Source organism: Cyprinus carpio, chromosome A20, assembly GCF_018340385.1.
Source record: "Cyprinus carpio isolate SPL01 chromosome A20, ASM1834038v1, whole genome shotgun sequence".
Lineage (NCBI taxonomy): Eukaryota > Metazoa > Chordata > Actinopteri > Cypriniformes > Cyprinidae > Cyprinus > Cyprinus carpio.
In genome coordinates, this window is record NC_056591.1 from 3,048,920 (window position 1) to 3,070,878 (window position 21,959).

General features: G+C 39.1%; 1 protein-coding gene across 3 annotated transcripts in view; it reads right to left on the minus strand.

Annotated features, from left to right (window-relative positions):
• LOC109113059 (laminin subunit alpha-4-like) overlaps positions 1-20,526 on the minus strand; it is a 67,543-nt gene extending 47,017 nt beyond the window's left edge. Inside the window, exon 1 of one of the 3 annotated variants that reach the window (XM_042777376.1) lies at positions 20,111-20,526. In XM_042777376.1, coding sequence (XP_042633310.1) covers positions 20,111-20,206 — 96 coding nt within the window. In that variant the 5' untranslated portion in view covers positions 20,207-20,526. Of the gene's footprint in view, positions 1-5,066; positions 5,179-5,441; positions 5,761-20,110 lie in introns of those variants that run through there. The other 2 variants (XM_042777375.1, XM_042777377.1) reach the window with 2 other exon arrangements.
• Positions 20,527-21,959: the final 1,433 nt, after the last annotated feature.

Here is a 21,959-nt window from a genome sequence, read left to right on the forward strand (position 1 = left end):
TTAATATTATTAACACCGGCATGCAGTATAACCGGGTTTCTTTGGGGGGGGGGGGGGGGGGGGGGGGGGGGGGGTTGGCGTGATTTAAACAGCAATTTCAAGCACCCGAGCTCCCAGAAAACATTGTTTTTGTACATCGGTATTAAACATTTTAGGCATTATTTAAATGTGTGGTGTTTAATGGGTATTGTTATTGCTGTTTTTGAGTTTTTTCGACTGGAATGAATTCTAAGAACCGGTCTGCCTTTCCACGGGCTAGAGAGCCACCACTGTTTTGAAACGTTTTGAAATTTCAATAGTTTGCGTTAGGGAGGCGATTTCTGTGAACCTGTGAATCATGTGAGTTCACTGAGATCGCCCTGCAGCAGCGAACCACTGCATCAGTGTCTATGGTTATACGATCTCGGATCAGTTTGATTAATTTGTAGACATTTTTAATGAGACATTTGTGTAATTAAATGGATGTGTAGTAGTTAATAGTCTCTTACTGGCCTGTTAAGACAAGGTCTCCATAAAAGAAACTTAATTATTTTACAGATGCATAGACCTATTATACAGACACTTCATTTTTAATGGTATTTTTTTGTTTGATTGCATTTAATATATTATACATTCAAGAAAGTGTTTTCATTGGGTTTGTAAAAGCTGTTTTTATGTATGTTTTGGTCTGAGTTTTTGTTGCATTTTCACAGTTTTGACCATCAGGGCTGGATTGGTAATCGTGCATTTTCCCGGTGGGCCGACGCACTTAAGGGGCCGACAGAATGCTTTTCTTTTGTTTGTTTGTTTTGTTTGTTTTTTTTGCCGAGGACTATCACGCACAGACAGCAAGCAGCCAGCCAGTGGCCCATTGGTTTGCCTCCTGTATTGACGGTGTAAACATCCAATCACAATGATTAACTTCTGCCTCGTCTACTTTTCCCTCGGTTTCACAGCAGCTTTATCAAGAACAGGCTTCCTCTGCGATGAGTCATGCAGGCCAAAGAGCCAGGCAGGAGGAGGAGAGGAAAGTAATTGAATCTGTACAGTGCTTGAAAGGGAATCGCAGCGGAGGCAGGCATCTAACCCTAATGTGTGCATGCGCCATGAGTGTAGAATACATAAACACTTTTTAATAAAATGTAAATTCGTCCACCTGATTTTTTGGCCATGTCTAGTCAAGTGTGTTCAAAGAGGTTTCCATGGGCTAATGTGAATAAAGCTAGATTTAAATAAAAAAAGACACAATGTTATGTTATGTTATCCAAGATGGCGGCGGCTTCTCTCTGTCCCGACAGAATGGTGTTTTCGTGTTTTTTGTCTTGTGAGTCGCAGTGTTTTTGTATGTCATCATCGCGTCTACCTATCTTTAAGCGCGCATACAGTCGTGAGTTTCTGCTGGATGTCGGGAGAACTGCATTTTTAGAGTTAAACTCCGCGCACGCGGAACAGCTGCGGGCCCTCGGTCTGCTCCGGAGGCCTACATCATCACAGACCCCCACTGCTGCATCTCGCCCACAACGGAGGCGCCACAAGCGGCGTGAGAGGAAGCAGAAGAGGGGCAAGCGCGGAGGTATCTGTGCTAGGCTAACAGCTAACCCACACAAGCCATCTATCCCCACCATCGTACTGGCTAACGTACGCTCTTTGGACAATAAACTGGACTTCATCCGATTACTACGCTCAACTCAGAGGACTGTAAGAGACTGTTGTGTTTTTGTCTTCACGGAAACATGGCTTAGCAACAGCGTTCCGGACTGCGTTATTCAGCTCGACCAGCTGACGTGCTATCGAGCGGACAGATCTCTCATCGCGGGAGGTAAAACCCGCGGCGGCGGGCTTTGTGTTTACATCAATGATGCGTGCTGTTCTGATCTGCAAACACTGCTCACCCCTGGTGGAGTTTATGATTATTAAGTGCCGGCCGTTCTATCTGCCGAGGGAATATACTGCCATACCATACAGGAACAGGAACGATGCACTAAATGAACTGCACCAGCACATCAGTGAGCAGCAGACAGCACACCCTGATGCTTTTCTCATTATAGCTGGGGATTTCAACCATGCTGACTTAAAGAATGTGTTTCCAAAAATACACCAACACGTTAACTTTCCAACAAGAGGTAAAAACATTTTGGATTTTCTTTACACCACACAGAGAGGAGCCTACAAAGCCCTCCCCCTCCCCCTCCCCCTCCCTCACCTTGGTGCCTCTGACCACATCACTGTCATGCTAATGCCTGCATACAGACCGCTCATTAAATTCGCCAAACCAGTTCAAAAACAGATTCAAGTGTGGCCGGAAGGGTCGTCAGAAGCTCTTCAAGACTGCTTTGATACGACTGACTGGAATATGTTTAAGCAGGCTGCCACTTACAATAACACCACTGACCTCCAGGAGTACTCAGAGACTGTCACTGCCTACATCACCAAGTGTACTGATGATGTAACAGTCACAAAAACTATCACTGTCCGGGCCAACCAGAAGCCGTGGATGACAGGGGAGGTCTACTACTCCTAGAGACGCGGGAACGCTGCATTCAGAGAGATGAGGTGGGGCCTGAGAACAGGGCAACCTATGCATCAGAGAGGCTAAGAGACGGTACTCCAAGAGGATAGCCCATCAATTCAGTGAGAGCAGAGAGGTCGGGCCTGCAGGGGGGAACAGCCAGAACTACAAGCCCCCTACCACGGACCTGTGACGCAACATCTCTCTGCTGAACAGAAACAGAGGCTTTGAGAAAAACAAAACAGCACCACTGCACAGGACTCCACCTCCTCCTGGTGACCAGAGGAAAGCTGACCCCGGACAGCGTGAGGAGATCCTTCACCAGGATCAATGCTCGCAAAGCTCCGGGTCCTGACAACATTCCTGGGCGTGTACTGAGAGACTGTGCAGCAGAACTCACTGATGTCTTCACAGACATTTTCAACATCTCACTTAGTCAGGCTGTTGTTCCCACATGTTTCAAAACTACCACCATCATTCCAGTCCCGAAGAAGCCATCTCCATCCTGCTTCAATGACTACCATCCTGTTGCACTTCTCCCATCCTCATGAAGTGCTTTGAACTGCTAGTCATGCACCACATCAAGTCTGCCCTCCCCCCCTCCCTGGACCCATTCCAGTTTGCATATCGGTCCAACCGCTCAACCGATGATGCCATCACTACTGCCATCCACTCGGCACTCACACATCTAGACAAAAAGGACTCATACGTCAGAATGCTGTTCATAGACTTCAGTTCAGCATTCAACACAATCATCCCTCAGCAGCTCATTCACAAACTGGTCGAGCTGGGGCTCAACACTTCGCTGTGCAACTGGCTGTTGGACTTTCTGACTGGAAGACCTCAGGCAGTGCGGGTCGGCAGCAACACATCCAGCACCACCACACTTAACACTTGGGCCCCCCAAGGATGGGTCCTGAGCCCCCTCCTCTTCACTCTGCTGAACCACGACTGCACACCATAACACAACTCCAATATCTTCATTAAGTTTGCGGATGACACGACTGTGGTGGGTCTCATTAGCAGCAGAGATGAGACAAACTACAGGAGCGAGGTGAGCCGCCTGGCCGGGTGGTGTAGTGACAACAATCTCTCTCTGAACGTGGAGAAAACAAAGGAGATTGTTGCTGACTTCAGGAGAGCGCACACTCAGCATGTTCCTCTGACCATCAACGGTGTGACTGTGGAGAGAGTGAGTAGCACCAAGTTCCTGGGTGTGCACATCACAGAGGACCTCTCCTGGACCGACAACACTGCAGCACTGGCCAAGAAATCACAACAGCGTCTCTACTTCCTCCGCAAACTGAGGAGAGCCAGAGCCCCACCCCACATCATGTACACCTGCTATAGAGGCACCATCGAGAGCATTCTGACGAGCTGCATCACTGTGTGGTATGGCGCCTGCAACGCGTCCTGCCGGAAGACTCTGCAACGCATAGTGAGAGCAGCTGAGAAGATCATTGGTGTCTCTCTCCCCTCCCTCCAGGAAATTTACGGAATCCATCTCACTCGCAAAGCCCTCTGCATCGCAGGTGACCCCACCCACCCGTCACACAGCTTCTTCAGTCTTCTAAAAAGACACATTAACTTTATATGATGAATGATTTTACATAGGCTTTTATTTACATATATATAAATATTGATCAATTACCATTACAAAAATCTCAGTCTTAAACATTTGCTCATTCTGCGTATTTGTGTCTTTAAAATAGGGTGATTTTGTTGCAAAAGCTTACAGCACAAGGAAGCTTGATTTCAAACTGAATTGAATTTACAAAAAAAGAAAAAAAAGACAAGTACACAGTCAGTAATAAAATTATAAAACAAATGACCTCAATTCAGTTTGAGGTATACAAAATATGACAACCCTGAATTTTTTTAAGCAGTGATTTAAGAGCCATATACAGTATTTTAGGCCTATTTTTGTAGATAACTGGATCAGATGGCTTTGACCTGTAATGACTGTACAATGCAGTGATGCAGTTAGGCAGACTAGGATATTTATATGTACAAATCAGACAAATATCCCATTCCAAAACATTTCTAGCAAAATTTACATTGTATAGAAATTAACGTTCCATCTTTGATTGTTGAAAGACTTTCTGGTGCATTTCACTTACAACCAATAAAATTTCCAGAAGGATTTTCATCGGTCGGGTGTGGATCTATTCTGAATGGTTGATAACTTTTGACAAAGTTTAATCCAGAAGCAAAGATAAATAATTTCTACTTTAAAAGCAATGAGAGATCGCGACTGCACTTAGTCTGCGCACAAGCAGTCCATTTGTATAAATTAGGCCTATTTGAGAGCTCGCATCCAGTTTTCCGCAATTACATGACAGTGTTTTCATGTTACAATAAAGCGCTCGCCTCCTCTGCGCAGGAATGAATAAAATTATGCGGAAAACCTGCAATCCCGCGCAGACATTCAGACTGTAATTGACAGGAGACGGATGCGTGTCAAACTCGCTGTCGGAGAGGAAAGAGAGAGAGACAGATTGTTTTCGGTAGATACCGTAGGCTATTGTCAGATATTTCAGTATCGGTATCAAAATATAGACATTTATGATAACACTACCATGTAGTTTGTTTCTCCAAGCTCTGAGTCCATAAATCACGCCGAGCTCCATCACTGTCTGTCTGATCAGCCCTTCACCTGGCTGACACCTGCTGCAGCGGCGCTTTTCCCGGTTCAGATATCAAGGGCTTTTATTGGTCCCTTTACGATCGGATATTTTTATTGGCTACTGAAGTGCTGTCAAAAGTTTGAATATCAATTCGAATTGTGGGTGTACTCAGTAACAAACTATGATTTTAAAGTAGATTAATTTGCTTAATTTGTACTACTTAAGTACAAGTAAAAGTACAGCTTTAAAAATATACTCAAAAAAGTACAAGTACCCGAAAAAAAAAAAACTTAATTACAGTAATGTGAGTAGTTGTAATTCGTTACCTCCACCACTGGCCGAAGGAAAGCGAAAAGTTCAGCATACCATGTTTTCATCAAATTTGGAGAGTGAAGATGAGCCTGCTCGAAGACTTTATCTGTAAACCCACACGTTACAGAGAAGATGTCGATGATGGGGAGTTTAATAATTTGACAAGACAAGAGTGTTGTCATTGCAAAACGCCTGCTGTTGTTTCTTTTGATATATCTCAAAATATAAAAATATATTTATTTTTCTTAGATGATAAGGATGATGAACTGACTAAAAGGAAAACCCATGCGAGATTTTTAGGGACAAAGTGGATCCCAAGCAGACCTTCCTGTGAGTAGCCTCATTTATGTGCAATGGTTATTAGTTTGGTATTTATATTAAATAATTCAGTAATTAAGAGAATAGCACATATGTGCACAAAGAGTGAATTCTATGCATGTTAACTGGTTGAATGGTCTGGCATTGTAATTAGTAATCAAATTGTAATCAGTTGTTATGTGACTCATCAAGTGACTCTGGCTGTCCTTCATTTTCTTGTCAAGTTATTCTATCTGCAAAATATTTTTCAGCGCTCAAGACAGTGAGTCAAATGAGACAAGTCAGTCTTTTAATTATAAATTGGGAAATAATACCTTGAAGCTGGAAGAACATTCTTGTACATTCCTGTAGCTCAGCTGGTAGAGCATGGCATGACCAATGGCAAAGGTCTTGAGTATGATTTAGTAAACAAGAATTCCCAATATGTGTTATTGGTGAATACAGTTTCTATAGATAAAAATTTTAAAATGTCACCAAATGTAAAAATTTCAGTGGGCTGATTTTTGATAGTTAGCCTAACTTGAATATTGCTGGTTGATTTGTATGATACCTCAGGTGTACTGTACCTGGAAACCAGATATTCAAAAAGACAAAAAATAATAAGAATAATTAGATAAATAATAAGAATCTCTCTTCCCTACAAAATTGAAATAGTAATTTAACATATAATGAAGCCTACACAATCAGCAGTACTGTTATTATTTTTCATAAATTTTTTGGCATTGCTTAAAATAGGCTTCTCCTTGAGGAGTCCTGCCATAAGCAACAGGTTGAAGGCAATGGTTGAGAGTCATGGCCATGGTAAGCATAAAAAACAGCTCTCTGCATAGTGTTCCAGTGGGTCATGTGTAACTTGCATGTGCATTTGCATATGTAATTTCTAAATGATGTCTTAGGTTTATCAGGAAATCTAACTCAAAGCACAACTGACAGTCAGTCATGGTCACAACCCAACAGGAAAGTGATGATAATCTAACCTATTAAGCCTGCATAATTAAAATGTACTGGTGAAATTTATCATTTACTTTGTTTTTAAACCAGGGTTTTGCATGAACACTGCATCTGAAGACCACAACACAGAGAGGACTTCAGTGGCAAGTCAAGTATACACCAAATTGAAAAAAAAAAATCTTCTGTTTTTAACAGTATGGCATTTATTACATAAACACAGTAATTGTATGGTGTGAGTGTATGGTATCCAGAGTCATCAAAGTTTGAGCGGGCTGTACTCCTTCGTCTCAGTCAAGTCGATGAGAAACTCCAAAACACTGAATGCCTTCTAAGGACTAACATGTGTTCTGAACCACCCAAAGGACGAGAAATTCTCAAAAAGCCCTGTAACACACCAATGGAACTGGAAGATTTGTGCACCATGTTGAAGGATCCAGCCTAAGTACTTCAAGATTGTAAGAGTTTGCACTTGGAACACAGTGTCATATGCACTGTTCTAACTCCAGCTGTGTGTGGTCTTTGGTAAGGTGGAGTGGTGTCGTGGACTAAGCACAGCACAACAAACCAAACAAAAAATTAACCCTGTGTTTTCCATATTATTTTATATATTTATGCACACAGTTTTATTTTTCTTGGTTCAGATATTGCTGTTAGTTATTGCTGTGCAGCATAATATAGCATTACTTTTATTTTCAGATCGATTGGCTGAGCCTCATGGGAGGCAAGACGCCTGGGGAGTCGGTCAGAAGACTACTTCGAAAACTCGGGACGTATGCTCAATGGGCCAAATATAGTCTTAAAGACCGCAAGGAAAAGAAGAATTTCCAGGAACTGGAAATATGTTATGTAATAATCCGGGAGTTTTTTCTCAGTTTTTTCTTATTCCAAACATTTTATAGTAAGTCGCTGAAGACAAACTCTATTTTCAGAGCAAGCTAGGCCAAAGACTGCATATAAGGCATTAAGGAAATCAGCAGAGTATTGTACATATTGTATGCTTAATCATAATTTATTGTAAGTAACAGTAACGTGTTTGGGTTTTGTGTATCTTAACTGGATTTTAAGACACCTGTCGTCGAACACACACCAAGGTGCTGGAAAAAGTAATTGAGTTCATATCAGAAACACTGAAGTTTGCACCACACAGAGATAAGGTAAGGCTTTTGTAGTTTGTAAAAAATGAATAAAGAAATTTTAATACAGAATATACTGCATACTAATACTATGTTTTGTTTCTATAGATGCTACAACCTAAGGTGTCACTTCAGCCTGAAGCAGAGACTTGTGGAAAAGAAGACACACAGAACACACTTAATTAGTTGTTTTACACACAGAATGTATTTTGTTATGTAAGATTTGGAATGCTTCAGTTTGTGGAATGTTTGAGTATATAAAATGTGAAAGAAAAGTAAGATATCAGTTATGCTATTGTTTTTATTTAGATGTACTGTATGTAACAGTGTACCTATCCTTGGCAAAAGGTAGACAAATACAATATGAATAAAAATTATAAAATATATTAAAATATGAAAAATGTTTGTGTAGTGTCTTACAGTTTTTGGTGTTGTCAAATATAATTAGAAATGTTTTACCAAATGTTATTGTTTGAATTCCCAGGGCAATGTTTGGAGGATATTTGCATATTTTATATAAGGTTTAAACATTCAGAAACTATTTTTTTTCCTATCATTTTCCTAACAAGATGAAAAAATCGGAACATTTGGAATGTTTAAAAACATTAAGAAATATCTTGTCTTCAAGATATCATATATTTACATGATGTCAAACAAGGCCCACAGGTACAACCTGTATCAGGGCCCCACAAACTCCAGCCACGGCCCTGCTCACACTACAGGAGTTTCAAGTTTATTCGCGATTTTCCCCTCCCAAGAGTCAGAGAGAATAATTTGTTGAGGTCCTTGGTCGGTTCCGATGTTTAGCACAGATTATCTGGCAATGTGAGGTGTCTACAGATCGATTTAAACATCGTAGTAAACATGTTTGATATTTAGGATTTTAAATTATGATGATCACTGCTATGATTACATAGTACTTTCTAGTTTTAATTTCTTTAACGAAAAGTATGATGAAAAATTTTTGTTGACAAGCTTTTTTCCAATGACTAAGGCGAGACGATGTTGAGACGACAATAAAGTCAATAAAGGATAACTGACTATATCAACATGCAATATCTTTGACAAAAAAGGCGAGGCTAAATGTATTTAAAAAAAATAAAAACTACACCAAAATTTATTTTAATTTTCGTCAAAAAAAGGAGACAAGATATTATTGTGGACTGATGTGAAAGCTTTTTCTAATTTTCTTTTTTTTTTTTGTGAGGTTTAGGTATATCAAGAGTTCAAATCCACAAATCAGAGCTTCTCTCTTACAAGGATACATATTCTGCCTGGTATTTTGTTTATTTTTTGCAATCTGCAAAATATGCGCTCGCTCTTCATTGTGGAGATGCTGATCTGAAAACACAGACAAACAATAAGCTGAAGTTTAGCGATCTCCACATGAGATGTTCATCTTAAACGAAAATGTCATTCAGCCAGTCTATGGTCGATCATGAGATCTCAACTATTTTGTTTGTGATTGTGGTTGCTGAATGAATGCACTTACTCAACCGCTGTTGTTTTAATAGAGAATCATTATTGTAATTTGGAATTATTGGAGTTACTATAAGGAATTTTACTGTTTAAATATTTTTTGTTTGTTTTTGCCAGTTTTCATAATGTAGACAGAGAGAGTGCATATCTAATTTTGATATTAATTTATACAGGTCCTTCTCAAAAAATTTGCATATTGTGATTAAAAGTTCATTATTTTCCATAATGTAATGATAAAAATTAAACTTTCATATATTTTAGATTCATTGCACACCAACTGAAATATTTCAGGTCTTTTATTGTTTTTAATACTGATGATTTTGGCATACAGCTCATGAAAACCCAAAATTCCTATCTCAAAAAATTTGCATATTTCATCCAACCAATAAAAGAAAAGTGTTTTTAATACAAAAAAAGTCAACCTTCAAATAATTATGTTCAGTTATGCACTTATACTTGGTCGGGAATCCTTTTGCAGAAATGACTGCTTCAATGCGGCGTGGCATGGAGGCAATCAGCCTGTGGCACTGCTGAGGTGTTATGGAGGCCCAGGATGCTTCGATAGCGGCCTTAAGCTCATCCAGAGTGTTGGGTCTTGCGTCTCTCAACTTTCTCTTCACAATATCCCACAGATTCTCTATGGGGTTCAGGTCAGGAGAGTTGGCAGGCCAATTGAGTCAGTAAACCATGGTAATACCATGGTCAGTAAACCATTTACCAGTGGTTTTGGCACTGTGAGCAGGTGCCAGGTCGTGCTGAAAAACGAAATCTTCATCTCCATAAAGCTTTTCAGCAGATGGAAGCATGAAGTGCTCCAAAATCTCCTGATAGCTAGCTGCATTGACCCTGCCCTTGATAAAACACAGTGGACCAACACCAGCAGCTGACATGGCACCCCAGACCATCACTGACTGTGGGTACTTGACACTGGACTTCAGGCATTTTGGCATTTCCTTCTCCCCAGTCTTCCTCCAGACTCTGGCACCTTGATTTCTGAATGACATGCAAAATTTGCTTTCATCCGAAAAAAGTACTTTGGACCACTGAGCAACAGTCCAGTGCTGCTTCTCTGTAGCCCAGGTCAGGCGCTTCTGCCGCTGTTTCTGGTTCAAATGCACACGCCTGTGCATGGTGGCTCTGGATGTTTCTACTCCAGACTCAGTCCACTGCTTCCGCAGGTCCCCCAAGGTCTGGAATCGGTCCTTCTCCACAATCTTCCTCAGGGTCCGGTCACCTCTTCTCGTTGTGCAGCGTTTTTTTGCCACACTTTTTCCTTCCCACAGACTTCCCACTGAGGTGCCTTGATACAGCACTCTGGGATCATTTTATTATTTTAGATGTTTCTTTTTGTGTTTTATTGTCTCGCTTGAGGGTGTCAATGATGGCCTTCTGGACAGCAGTCAGGTCGGCAGTCTTACCCATGATTGCGGTTTTTAGTAATGAACCAGGCTGGGAGTTTTTTTAAAAGCCTCAGGAAAACTTTTGCAGGTGTTTATAGAGTTAATTAGTTGATTCAGATGATTAGGTTAATAGCTCGTTTAGAGAACCTTTTCATGATATGCTAATTTTTTGAGATAGGAATTTTGGGTTTTCATGAGCTGTATGCCAAAATCATCAGTATTAAAACAATAAAAGACCTGAAATATTTCAGTTGGTGTGCAATGAATCTAAAATATATGAAAGTTTAATTTTATCATTACATTATGGAAAATAATGAACTTTTATCACAATATGCTAATTTTTTGAGAAGGTCCTGTATATTAAATAGCCTATAATAAATCGGTACACTAGATGAGGTAAAATAAACCATTAGTGAAAGTGCAAAAATACCTGAAATATAAAAATAAATTTCTCAAATGACAACAATCTTTTCGATTATAAATTTGAGCAAAACTATTTTATTTTTATTTTTTTATCAGTTTAACTGTTATACAGCATGACGAAAATTTGACAAAGTTTTCATTGACTAAAACTAGAAAGACGTATGTTTGACAAAGTTATTTTTTTCAGAAATTTTTTATTTATGTTACTAATATGTTCAGTGACTAAATATGTGACCTTGGACCACAAAACCAGTCATATGGGTAAAAATTTTTTAAATGAGGTTTATAAACAATCTGAAAGATGAATAAATAAGCTTTTCTATTGATGTATGGTTTGTTAGGACAGTATTTGACAACTATTTGGAAATCTGGAGTCTGAGGGTGCAAAAAAAAATAAAAAAATTGTTGAGAAAATCGCCTTTAAAGTTGTCCAAATGATGTCCTTAGCAACTCATATTACTAATGATGATAAATTTTTCATTTATTTATGGTAATTTTATGGAATTTATGGAAATTTACTAAACATCTTCATGTTCCATTTTCCCATTAGATTTTTCTTTAATGCCAAAAATCATTAGGATATTAAGTTGTTATCCTAATAATTTTTGGCATAAAAGAAAAATCGATCATTTTGACCCATACAATGTATTGTTGGCTATTGCTACAAATAAACCTGTGTGAATTATGACTCGTTTTGTGGTCCAGGGTCACATATGTTAATAACTAAAACAAAAATATTTGACACCAGGACTAATACTAAAACTACTTTAGAAAACTAAGACTAAATTAAAAATGGCTGACAAAATTAACAGTAGTACTTTCACAATAGCCAGTCTGCGACCACAAAACAAGCTTCTGTATGGGTCCATTTGATAGTGGACATAGAGGAAACTGTTTGTGTTTTTTTTTTTTTTTTTTTTTTGCAATAACACAACTATATGTACAATGTGTCAAAAAGGTACCACAACCATAAGGACAAAGGGAAGCGCTGAGGTGAAATTGCCATTTTTTTAATGTACCAGGTGAAACTTTTGAAAGTTTTGAACGTACTGGGTGATTGTAGAAAGCTGCTAGAATGCTAGCTTACTTGCTGAAACGTCAATGATGATCGACTGTGAGAGATCACTTGAGGTGCTCTCTCTGGCATGATAAACTTAATAACTTGAGATGAGATGGCGCCGTGGATGGCTGCCTGTGTGTTGGTGCCCTTTGTTTTGTTTTGTGTTGTTTTGTTTGTTAAAATGCAGGGTTTCAATTGGGCCAGGGCCGTTGATTTACCAAATAAAGCTTACAAATCCATGCTTGGTCCTAATGTACATCAACTGACATACAGTACAGATGCTATTTTGCTTTATTCAGAAACCTGAACTCATTTAAACAAATCTAGGTATTTTTTTATTTTATTTTTTTATTGGCAAAATTTTATATGAATATTATTTCTATGCAAATTGTCTTTGGTTGTCCAACTCACATATCCAACCACCCACCGCAGAAAGGTATCCCTTATATACTGAGTGGCATGAAAGTAGCATTGTTGTTGTTAGTATACTGTAGTGTAGGGAGAACTGTTTAATTTAATCAGCTCCTGCTGCATGGCAGAAAAATACTGACCTTCATACATCACACCCTCTCACTTTTTCACTTCTGAACTGTCTGGAAAGTGGAGTAAATAATTAAAAAATGTACATGTTTTCTGCTCTGCAGAAAAATAAATGCACTACATTATGGTGGCAACCATTATTTATAAATCCAAAACATCTAAAATACAATTTACAAAAAAACTTTAATATACTGTAATACAAAGGGAATCTTTATTGTTTGAAAAACAACTGGGCATATCCAACTGGACTGGATCCTTAACCATTATTGTGACTCTAAAAATGCTCTATGGTACTATTCTGTCTGAATGGTCTGTTTAGTTATTATTATTATTATTATTATTATTAAAATCAATTATATTTTTGAGTGTTTTGGTTCTCAATGCATTTGTCTGGTGCAGTGGGGTGGAATGACAGTCTGTGGAATCTTTCTGGCTAAAGACTTGGGTATACTTAATTTTCTGTGCTCTGCTCCATTTTGCGCACAGTTGACCATACAAGCCTTATAAAGTATATTCTATGGACTGCATGCACAGATGAATGTATTCAGTGGACCTTTGTTTTTTAAATGCTTAAATCACTAGCACAGATACTGCTGTCCATGCGGACACAAAAAATTGGGATACACGCAAGCTGATGATAAAATTTATGTCGGCGAGGGAAGTATTCTTTTGGCTTAAGTAGGCAGGTCTTGGCCAGAATAAACAGTCAGAAGTCTGGTGAGTTTGACTCTCAGGGAATTCATGAACATGTAACTATTCAGTGTGAGTTGCTTTGGTCAAGATGTCTGCTAAATGGGTAAATGTTAATAAACATAAGTCCCATTTCAGGGGCTATATACTCTGTGCAATGGCAACAGCCATTTCCTCCTTGCCTGTAACCCATTTTTCTCCTCTCTCACACGGTTTACATTGTTTTGGTGAAACTGCACACTAACTACTGTAAGTAACACACAACCATGCACCAGTTCAGAGCAACACAATTATTTATTTATTTATTTATTTATTTATTTATTTATTTAATCTATTTGTTTGTTTTTTTATTTTTTTGTTTATTTTTTTAATATGGGAATTTTCAATGTTAGTACAATGTTTGTCAGTGTTCAAAGCATTCCAAACTGTGCATGCAGTACTGAATGAAAGCAAATTTATACTATATTCATGATTGCATGTTTCTCTAAGGAATTGGAAAACTATGAGCAGGGGGGAATATCTGTCGCTCTGCTCCATTCATATTCTAGACTGTCTTTCTGTGTGAAAATTGTGAAAACGAACTATTAAATTGTGAAAACTTAACTATTATAATTGGCAGAGAAGAAATAAAGGCCTGCAAGAAGGCCATTTTTGTCTGAAAATCAATATCACACTTGCAACCAGGTTGTTGATGTACTACAGTACTCCATATGCTGTGTGCTACCTACAAACACGATTCTAGAAAAGTTGGGACACTGTACAAATTGTGAGTAAAAAAAGGATTGGCTCATTAAACCAATATTTAGTTATAGTCATAGCACCACCTACAACAGGAAGTGACATGCTTTAGGAAGTGACTGTGATGCACACCTATCAGCATATTAAGACATGCCATCAATTGCTAAACATGCTAGAAAAAAAAAAAAAAAAAAGTGACGTGACATACAGCCAAGTATGGTGACCCATACAAATATTGGCTCATTTTGGATTTCATGAGAGCTACACATTCTAAAAAAGTTGGAACAGGTAGCAATAAGAGGCCGGAAAAGTTAAATGTACATATAAGGAACAGCTGGAGGACCAATTTGCAAATTATTAGGTCAATTTGCAACATGATTGGGTATAAAAAGAGCCTCTCAGAGTGGCGGTGTCTCTCAGACGTCAAGATGGGTAAAGGATCACCAATTCCCCCAATGCTGCAGCTAAAAATAGTGGAGCAATATCAAAAAGGAGTTTCTCAAAGAAAAATTGCAAAGAATTTGAAGTTATCATCATCTACAGTGCATAATATCATCCAAAGATTCAGAGAATCTGGAACAATCTCTGTGCGTAAGGGTCAAGGCCGGAAAACCATACTGGATGCCCGTGATCTTCGGGCCCTTAGACGGCACTTCATCACATACAGGAATGCTACTGTAATGGAAATCATAACATGGGCTCAGGAATACTTCCAGAAAACATTGTCAGTGAACACAATCCACAGTGCCATTCGCCGTTGCCGGCTAAAACTCTATAGGTCAAAAAAGAAGCCATATCTAAACATGATCCAGAATCGCAGGCATTTTGTCTGGGCCAAGGCTCATTTAAAATGGACTGTGGCAAAGAGGAAAACTGTTCTGTGATCAGACAAATCAAAATTTGAAGTTCTTTTTGGAAAACTGGGACGCCATGTCATCCAGTCTAAGTTGGACAAGGACAACCCAAGTTGTTATCAGCGCTCAGTTCAGAAGCCTGCATCTCTGATGGTATGGGGTTGCTTGAGTGCATGTGGCATGAGCAGCTTACACATCTGGAAAGGCACCATCAATGCTGAAAGGTATATCCAAGTTCTAGAACAACATATGCTCCCATCCAGACGTCGTCTCTTTCAGGGAAGACCTTGCATTTTCCAACATGACAATGCCAGACCACATACTGCATCAATTACAAGATCATGGCTGCGTAGAAGAATGATCCGGGTACTGAAATGGCCAGCCAGCAGTCCAGATCTTTCACCCATAGAAAACATTTGGCGCATCATAAAGAGGAAGATGCGACAAAGAAGGCCTAAAGCCTGGAACACACCAAGCGGACGCCGACGAACTAGTGGCAACGAAAGCAGACTGCAGGGTCGGCTCACGTCGGCAGCGTCTGGGTCCAGATTTGCCCTGACACACCAAGCCGATTCTCGACACCCGACGGCCAACTAGCACGTCTGTTCTGCGCCTGCGTAGGAAATACCTTTCCGTACCAGCAGGTGGCAGTAGTCTTGGCAGTAGTTACTCAAAGCAGGAAACCGGAAGAAGCTACAGGGATACAAAACATATACAAAGAAAAAGCATATCAGAGTCTCGCTATCCCCACAGATGGATTTGTGATATTTCGGAAATGTCAACGTTGCAAATGGCACTGGCGTTGTCAACACGAGAAATAATCACGAGAAATGCAAACAATGAGAAAAGCAAGTATGTCCCCGTTGACTTCGTTGTTTACTTGCTTTGTCACCTCCATTTTTTTTCTTTTAGAGCACTGGTTCGCTGGCTGAACAGCCAATCAGAATGATCAGATGGCCCGACTGACTGACAAGCCCCAATGCCGATTCAACATGTCGAGTCGGCCATTACAAAGCCGACGAGGACCAATTTCAGCTGACGGTGTGGAACACACTGAGAAGATTTGGTCGGCCGACGCACGAAAACTGCCCGACGGCCGACCGTCGGCTTGGTGTGTTCCAGGCATAAGACAGTTGAGCAACTAGAAGCCTGCATTAGACAAGAATGGAACAACATTCCTATTCCAAAACTTGAGCAACTTGTCTCCTCAGTCCCCAGACGTTTGCAGACTGTTATAAAAAGAAGAGGGGATGTCACACGGTGGTAAACATGGCCTTGTCCCAACTTTTTTGAGATGTGTTGATGGCAGGAAATTTTAAATCAACCTATTTTTCCCTTAAAATGATACATTTTCTCAGTTTAAACTTTTGATATGTCATCTATGCTGTATTCTGAATAAAATATTGAAATTTAGAACTTCCACATCATTGCATTCTGTTTTTATTCACAATTTGTACAGTGTCCCAACTTTTTTTGGAATCGGGTTTGTACATAAGAAGCACCCAAACTCTCAACATAAGCATGAACTGTGTGTTAGTTAGAAAGAGAGAGAGACAGACAGACAGAGAGAGAGAGAGAGAGAAAGAAAAAAACTGAATATCTTCCAACCTATAATAATTATTTATCTTTTAGAGCTGTTGGAAAGGAATTTACACAGCATATTCTATAATGTGATGTGTCCATATGTGTTTATGTCAAATCCTTAAATCCTTAAATCACCTGTTGTAAAAATAAAGACACTAAGAACAAAAAAAATTGTTTGCATTTAAAAATCATATAATAAAACATGTTTTACATGTTACATATGGAATACATTTAGGGAGCTTTCACAATGGGCACGTTTACTGAGATCTGAATCCAAGCTTTCTCTCAGTGCCCCCACAGTATTGTTCTGATTTCAGACTTAATTCTGTCCAACTCTGGTGCATTTGCTTTTATTTTGTAAAACATGCATAGCATGTATGATATATGATATAAAATACTATATATTTTATTTATTTATTAATTTTTATTTTTTATTTGGTGTTATTATGCACAGTGGAAAGAATGGCATGAAATTTCAATTCAAAGAAGAAATTTAGGGCAGATTGGACACTGCATGTTTTAGTTAATGTAAAACATTAACATTTCCAGAAATTTCCTATTGTCAACAGGTGGAGTTATGAATTATAACTGAATATCGGCATCTAGATGTCTTCAGGCCAGGACTCTTACCAAACATGTAAAGTTTGGGGCAGAATTGACATTATATGTTTCAATTACAACAACTATCTTTTCATGGAATTATTAGCATGGTTTAACACTTAGGCAAGGGTTGCTAGCATTTTTGTGGCCTAGTGGTTAGAGAGTTTAACTCCTAACCCTAAGGTTGCGGGTTCGAGTCTCGGGCCGGCAATACCATGACTGAGGTGCCCTTAAGCAAGGCATCGAACCCCCAACTGCTCCCCAAGCACCACAGCATAAATGGCTGCCCACTGCTCCGGGTGTGTGTTCACGGTGTGTGTATGTTCAGTGCTGTGTGTGTGCACTTTGGATGGGTTAAATGCAGAGCACGAATTCTGAGTATGGGTCACCATACTTGGCTGTATGTCACGTCACTTTTTGTTTTTTTTTCTAGCATGTTTAGCAATTGATGGCATGTCTTAATATGCTGATAGGTGTGCATCACAGTCACTTCCTAAAGCATGTCACTGCCTGTTGTAGGTGGTGCTATGACTATAACTAAATATTGGTTTAGAGATGACTTCAGGCTAGGAATACTATCAAACATGAAGTTTGGTGCAGACTGAACATTGTATCTTTAATGTTTGGCATGTAAAACATGCAGAACATTGTATGTTTTAGCTTGTATAAAATTTTTTTAATTTTGCCAGCAGGTGGCTCAATGATTGTACCTGAATATTGGCATGATTATGATTTCAAGCCAGGACTCTTATGAAACGTGAAGTTTGGGGCAGATTTGACATTGCTTCTTTGAGTTTGTTAATTACAGTTAGCTAAATGTTGCTAGCATGGTTTAACATGTTTCTACCATGTTGCTAGCATGTTTTGCAGTTGCTGGCATGTATTATTATGTTGATGAGAGTACATTACAATGTAAAACATGTCACTTCCTGCTGCCAGCAGGTGGCACTATAACTGTAACTGAATATTGCCATGTAGATGTGTTCAGGCCAGGACTTTTATCAAACATGTTAAGTTTGGGGCTGATTGGATATTGTATGCATAAGTTACAACAACTTCCTGTTTCATGGAATTAATAGCATGCTTTAGCACTTAGTAAGTGTTGCTAGCATGTTTGAGCATGTTTAACACTCAATACCTTAATCTAGTGTGTTGCTAACAGTGCATCACAGTGTTAAAGATTTGTATACACGTAATATACATGTAACATGTATATAATACATAACACTTATATGTAACCTGCATGCATTAGCAAATTAGCTAAGGGTTGCTAGCATGTTGCATGTTACGTTTGGGGCAGATTGGACACTGCATGCCTGAGTTACAGCAACTTCCTCTTTCATTGCATTAAAAGCACTTAGTTAAGCACTGCTAGCCTTTTAAAACTTGCTGACACTTTTTCATGTTTCTAGGAGTCCATAACAGTGTTAATCATGTCACTTCCTGTTGGCAAGCAGGTGGCGCTATGACTATAACTGAATATGGGCATGGACATGTGTTCAGGACAGAACTCCTATGAAATGTGTGAAGTTTGGGGCAAATTGGACATTGTTTGCCTGAGTTACAGCAACTTTCTGTTTCATGACAAACATCGAAATTTATCAGGCTTCCAGGGACACGCCCTTTGACAAAAACTCAAGATCTGCACAATTTAGCATCGCAAAGGCCTTATGTTTACACTTACCAAATTTGAAGATGATCAGATCTAAAAGTGTAAAACTGTAGGAGTTTGTTAAAGTATGAGGCCTGAAAATGACAAAAAAAAAAAATACAAAAATCATAGAGGAAATTCAAAATGGCTGACTTCTTGTTGCGTTTAGGACTTCACTCCAAGACACTTTTTTGTAGGTGGTGGGACATTAAATGCACGACTAGCGGGAGTGGCGCTTTGTTGAAATTTTATAGGTGGTGCTATTGTTTGTTGTTGCGTTTAGGACTTCACTCCAAGATACGTGTGCAAAATTCCATGTTTGAGGATTCCTTATAGGTGGTGCTATCAAGGCAATTCCATGAGTATAAAATATATAATATGAACTAAGAAACCTTGCTCTGCCAAATTCTCAGAAGGCAGCATTATTTTAACACTTGTGAAACAGACTTTGTATAACAAACAAATCTATAAATGTCTAAAAAGTTTTAGTTAGGGAGCTTACTAGGCTTTGGGACACAATTGGAATCTCTTCTGATCCTCGGGGAATGTCTCTTGACTCTCAACAGCTGCTGGCTGGGTAGGTGGGGGTGGGGAGGGCAGGGAGTTTTAGGGTGGGCAGTTTTGCAGAGCGTGAGATGCATAAACCTCTCTCTTTGTAAAGACCTGTTCAAACAGCTTTTTTTTTCATAGCATATTTAACACTAAACCGGATGTTTATTGGAACATTAGATTCAATATAAGTTCACACCTGGACAGTCATGTAAAACATTTTATCCTCATTAACAACTCCTGACAAATCTCAATATCTCCAATAACAACAGCCCAGAGAAAAGTGCGATTGGCCTAATATTGCTCTTGAAGGTCTGATACATGTTTAATTTTAAGTCAGATTTGTTTCAAAGTGTTTGTTTCTGACATTTTTCCTATAACTCCTCAGGAGAAATAACAACACAAATGAGGCACTTACTGACATTCAGTAAGTACTAGCATAGCCTAGCTCAAATAATCAGAACGCTGAATTTGATTAGAGATATTTGAGCATATTGAACTCTCTTTTTGATTGCTTTCTTTAGTTTCTGATTGTTCCAAGCACACACAGCTCTAAAAAGAATGCAACACCTTTAAAGAAACTGCTCTGGATAGAAGTATATCTGCAGCATCAGCAAACAAGTATAACAAGCAATAAAGTAATTTTAAAACCTTTGGCATATGATATTAATTCAAATGTTCCTATTTTTCTCAGCCATGAAGAGAGGACTTACCCTGTAGACTGTGTTTAAATGTTGCGAGGAAGCTGTGTTCGTGAGTGCTGACAAGATGCAGAGAACACAGATAGGTCCAAACAGCAGAGAGGCCATGATTCCCCCCGCAGCAACTCTAAATGCCCAGGCAGTGTGTTGTTATGTTTCCTGCTGTAGTCTTTCTTACATCTACTTCTCCCTAGCTATTTCTTGTCCTTACTCAAGCCTATGTAGTCTGAACTGCTGTACTCTTCTTCTGTTCTCTTCTCGCTTACGCCCTGCCAAACTGGACTTCCTCCCTCAATCACCCCCAGCCCCCCTCTTCCTCACGCACACATTTCCCTCACAAGATCTTGAATGGAAATCACATGCAGTAACAAAAAGTAAATTTGAAGAATCCAAACCGAGGAAGAAAAATCAAAACTCTTTGTGAGACTGAGTGAGTAACTGACAGCTCTTTGCTCATTACACAACTCTTTGACCTTGACTGTGGCCCTCCCCCTCCCTGTGAATGTCTCTTAACCTTTCAAACAAACGCGCACATTTAGGTGAAAGCTTGACAGTATATCCATATGCTCAGATACACATACACTCTTGTATGTTCTGGTTGTTCTTTGTGTAGTCCATTGGTTCTTAATTCCTATCAACTTATTCTCTTCATGAGCTGATGTTCTGAACCAGGTAAGTTAAATAAAAGAGACATACAAAAATGCAAACCGTAGGTGTAGTCACTTATGGAAAGTGTAAATTTGTATTATTATAATAATTATAGTTTTATTTATTTATTTATTTATTACTTAATTTATTATTTTTTGTTAAGAAATACTCTAATTTCAATAAAACATGAAAGAAATAATTGAAAGGGGTCATATGATGCGATTTCAATTTCTCCTTTCTCTTTGGAGTGTTACAAGCTCTTGGTGCATAAAGAAAAAGTAAAAAAAAAAAAAAAAGTACAGTTGCACAGACTAAAGTCTCAAATCCAAAGAGATATTCTTTATAAAAGTTAAGACTCGTCCACACACCCCTAAAATGGCTCGTTCTAACATGCCCCCACATCTCTACATCACTATGTGGGAAGAATTGCATTACGCCGCCCAGATGTTCACACAAAAAAAGAATGTGTAACTTTTATTCTCGTTGTAGTATTGTTGCCGCCGCCATGTCGTATAGACACCGTGAGTTTCATCCGCACACTTTTTGTTTTAGTTGTTGTGTTTTTAATTGTTTGTTTGGAATTACTTTGTTTGGTGTTATAAGATTCTTTGTTATTGGATTTTTCTCTGTGTTGGTTTGTTAGGTGCTGGTTGCTGAGGAAAGTGGGGATCGCCGGATCGGCTTTCACCGCGGACGAAGCGGAGTCCAGGCTGGGGTCGTCCCATGTGGTTGCCACAAGCTCCTTCGTAGAATTCGCTGGCTGCGCCATTCTAAAGCCCATCAGCCTCCGTTCACTCAAGCCAGCCTCCACACACTCAAGCCGGCTGCAGCTCACTCTAAAAGTTTGTAAAAATCAACGCATTTCAGAAGGCAGGGCATAGAGGAGAAACAATAATGTACATGTATTGGAAAATACTGCATTTTGGTTCGTTTCAAGACCATACGCAATGTGTTTTTTGAAAAGGAACCCTGAAAAAAACAATGTTTAACGTTAAACCGCATAAACAATTCATTACACCAAATACACAAAATAATGTTCTTTTTAGCAGCATCATATGACCCCTTTAAAAATGAAAATTCTGTCATTATTTACTGTCATTTTAATTATTTACATTTCTATACAGAAGATGTCTTTATAAAGCAATACACAAGTCTTATGGAGCACTTTTTTGGAGTTAGATATATTTACACTCACAGGCTACTTTATTAGGTA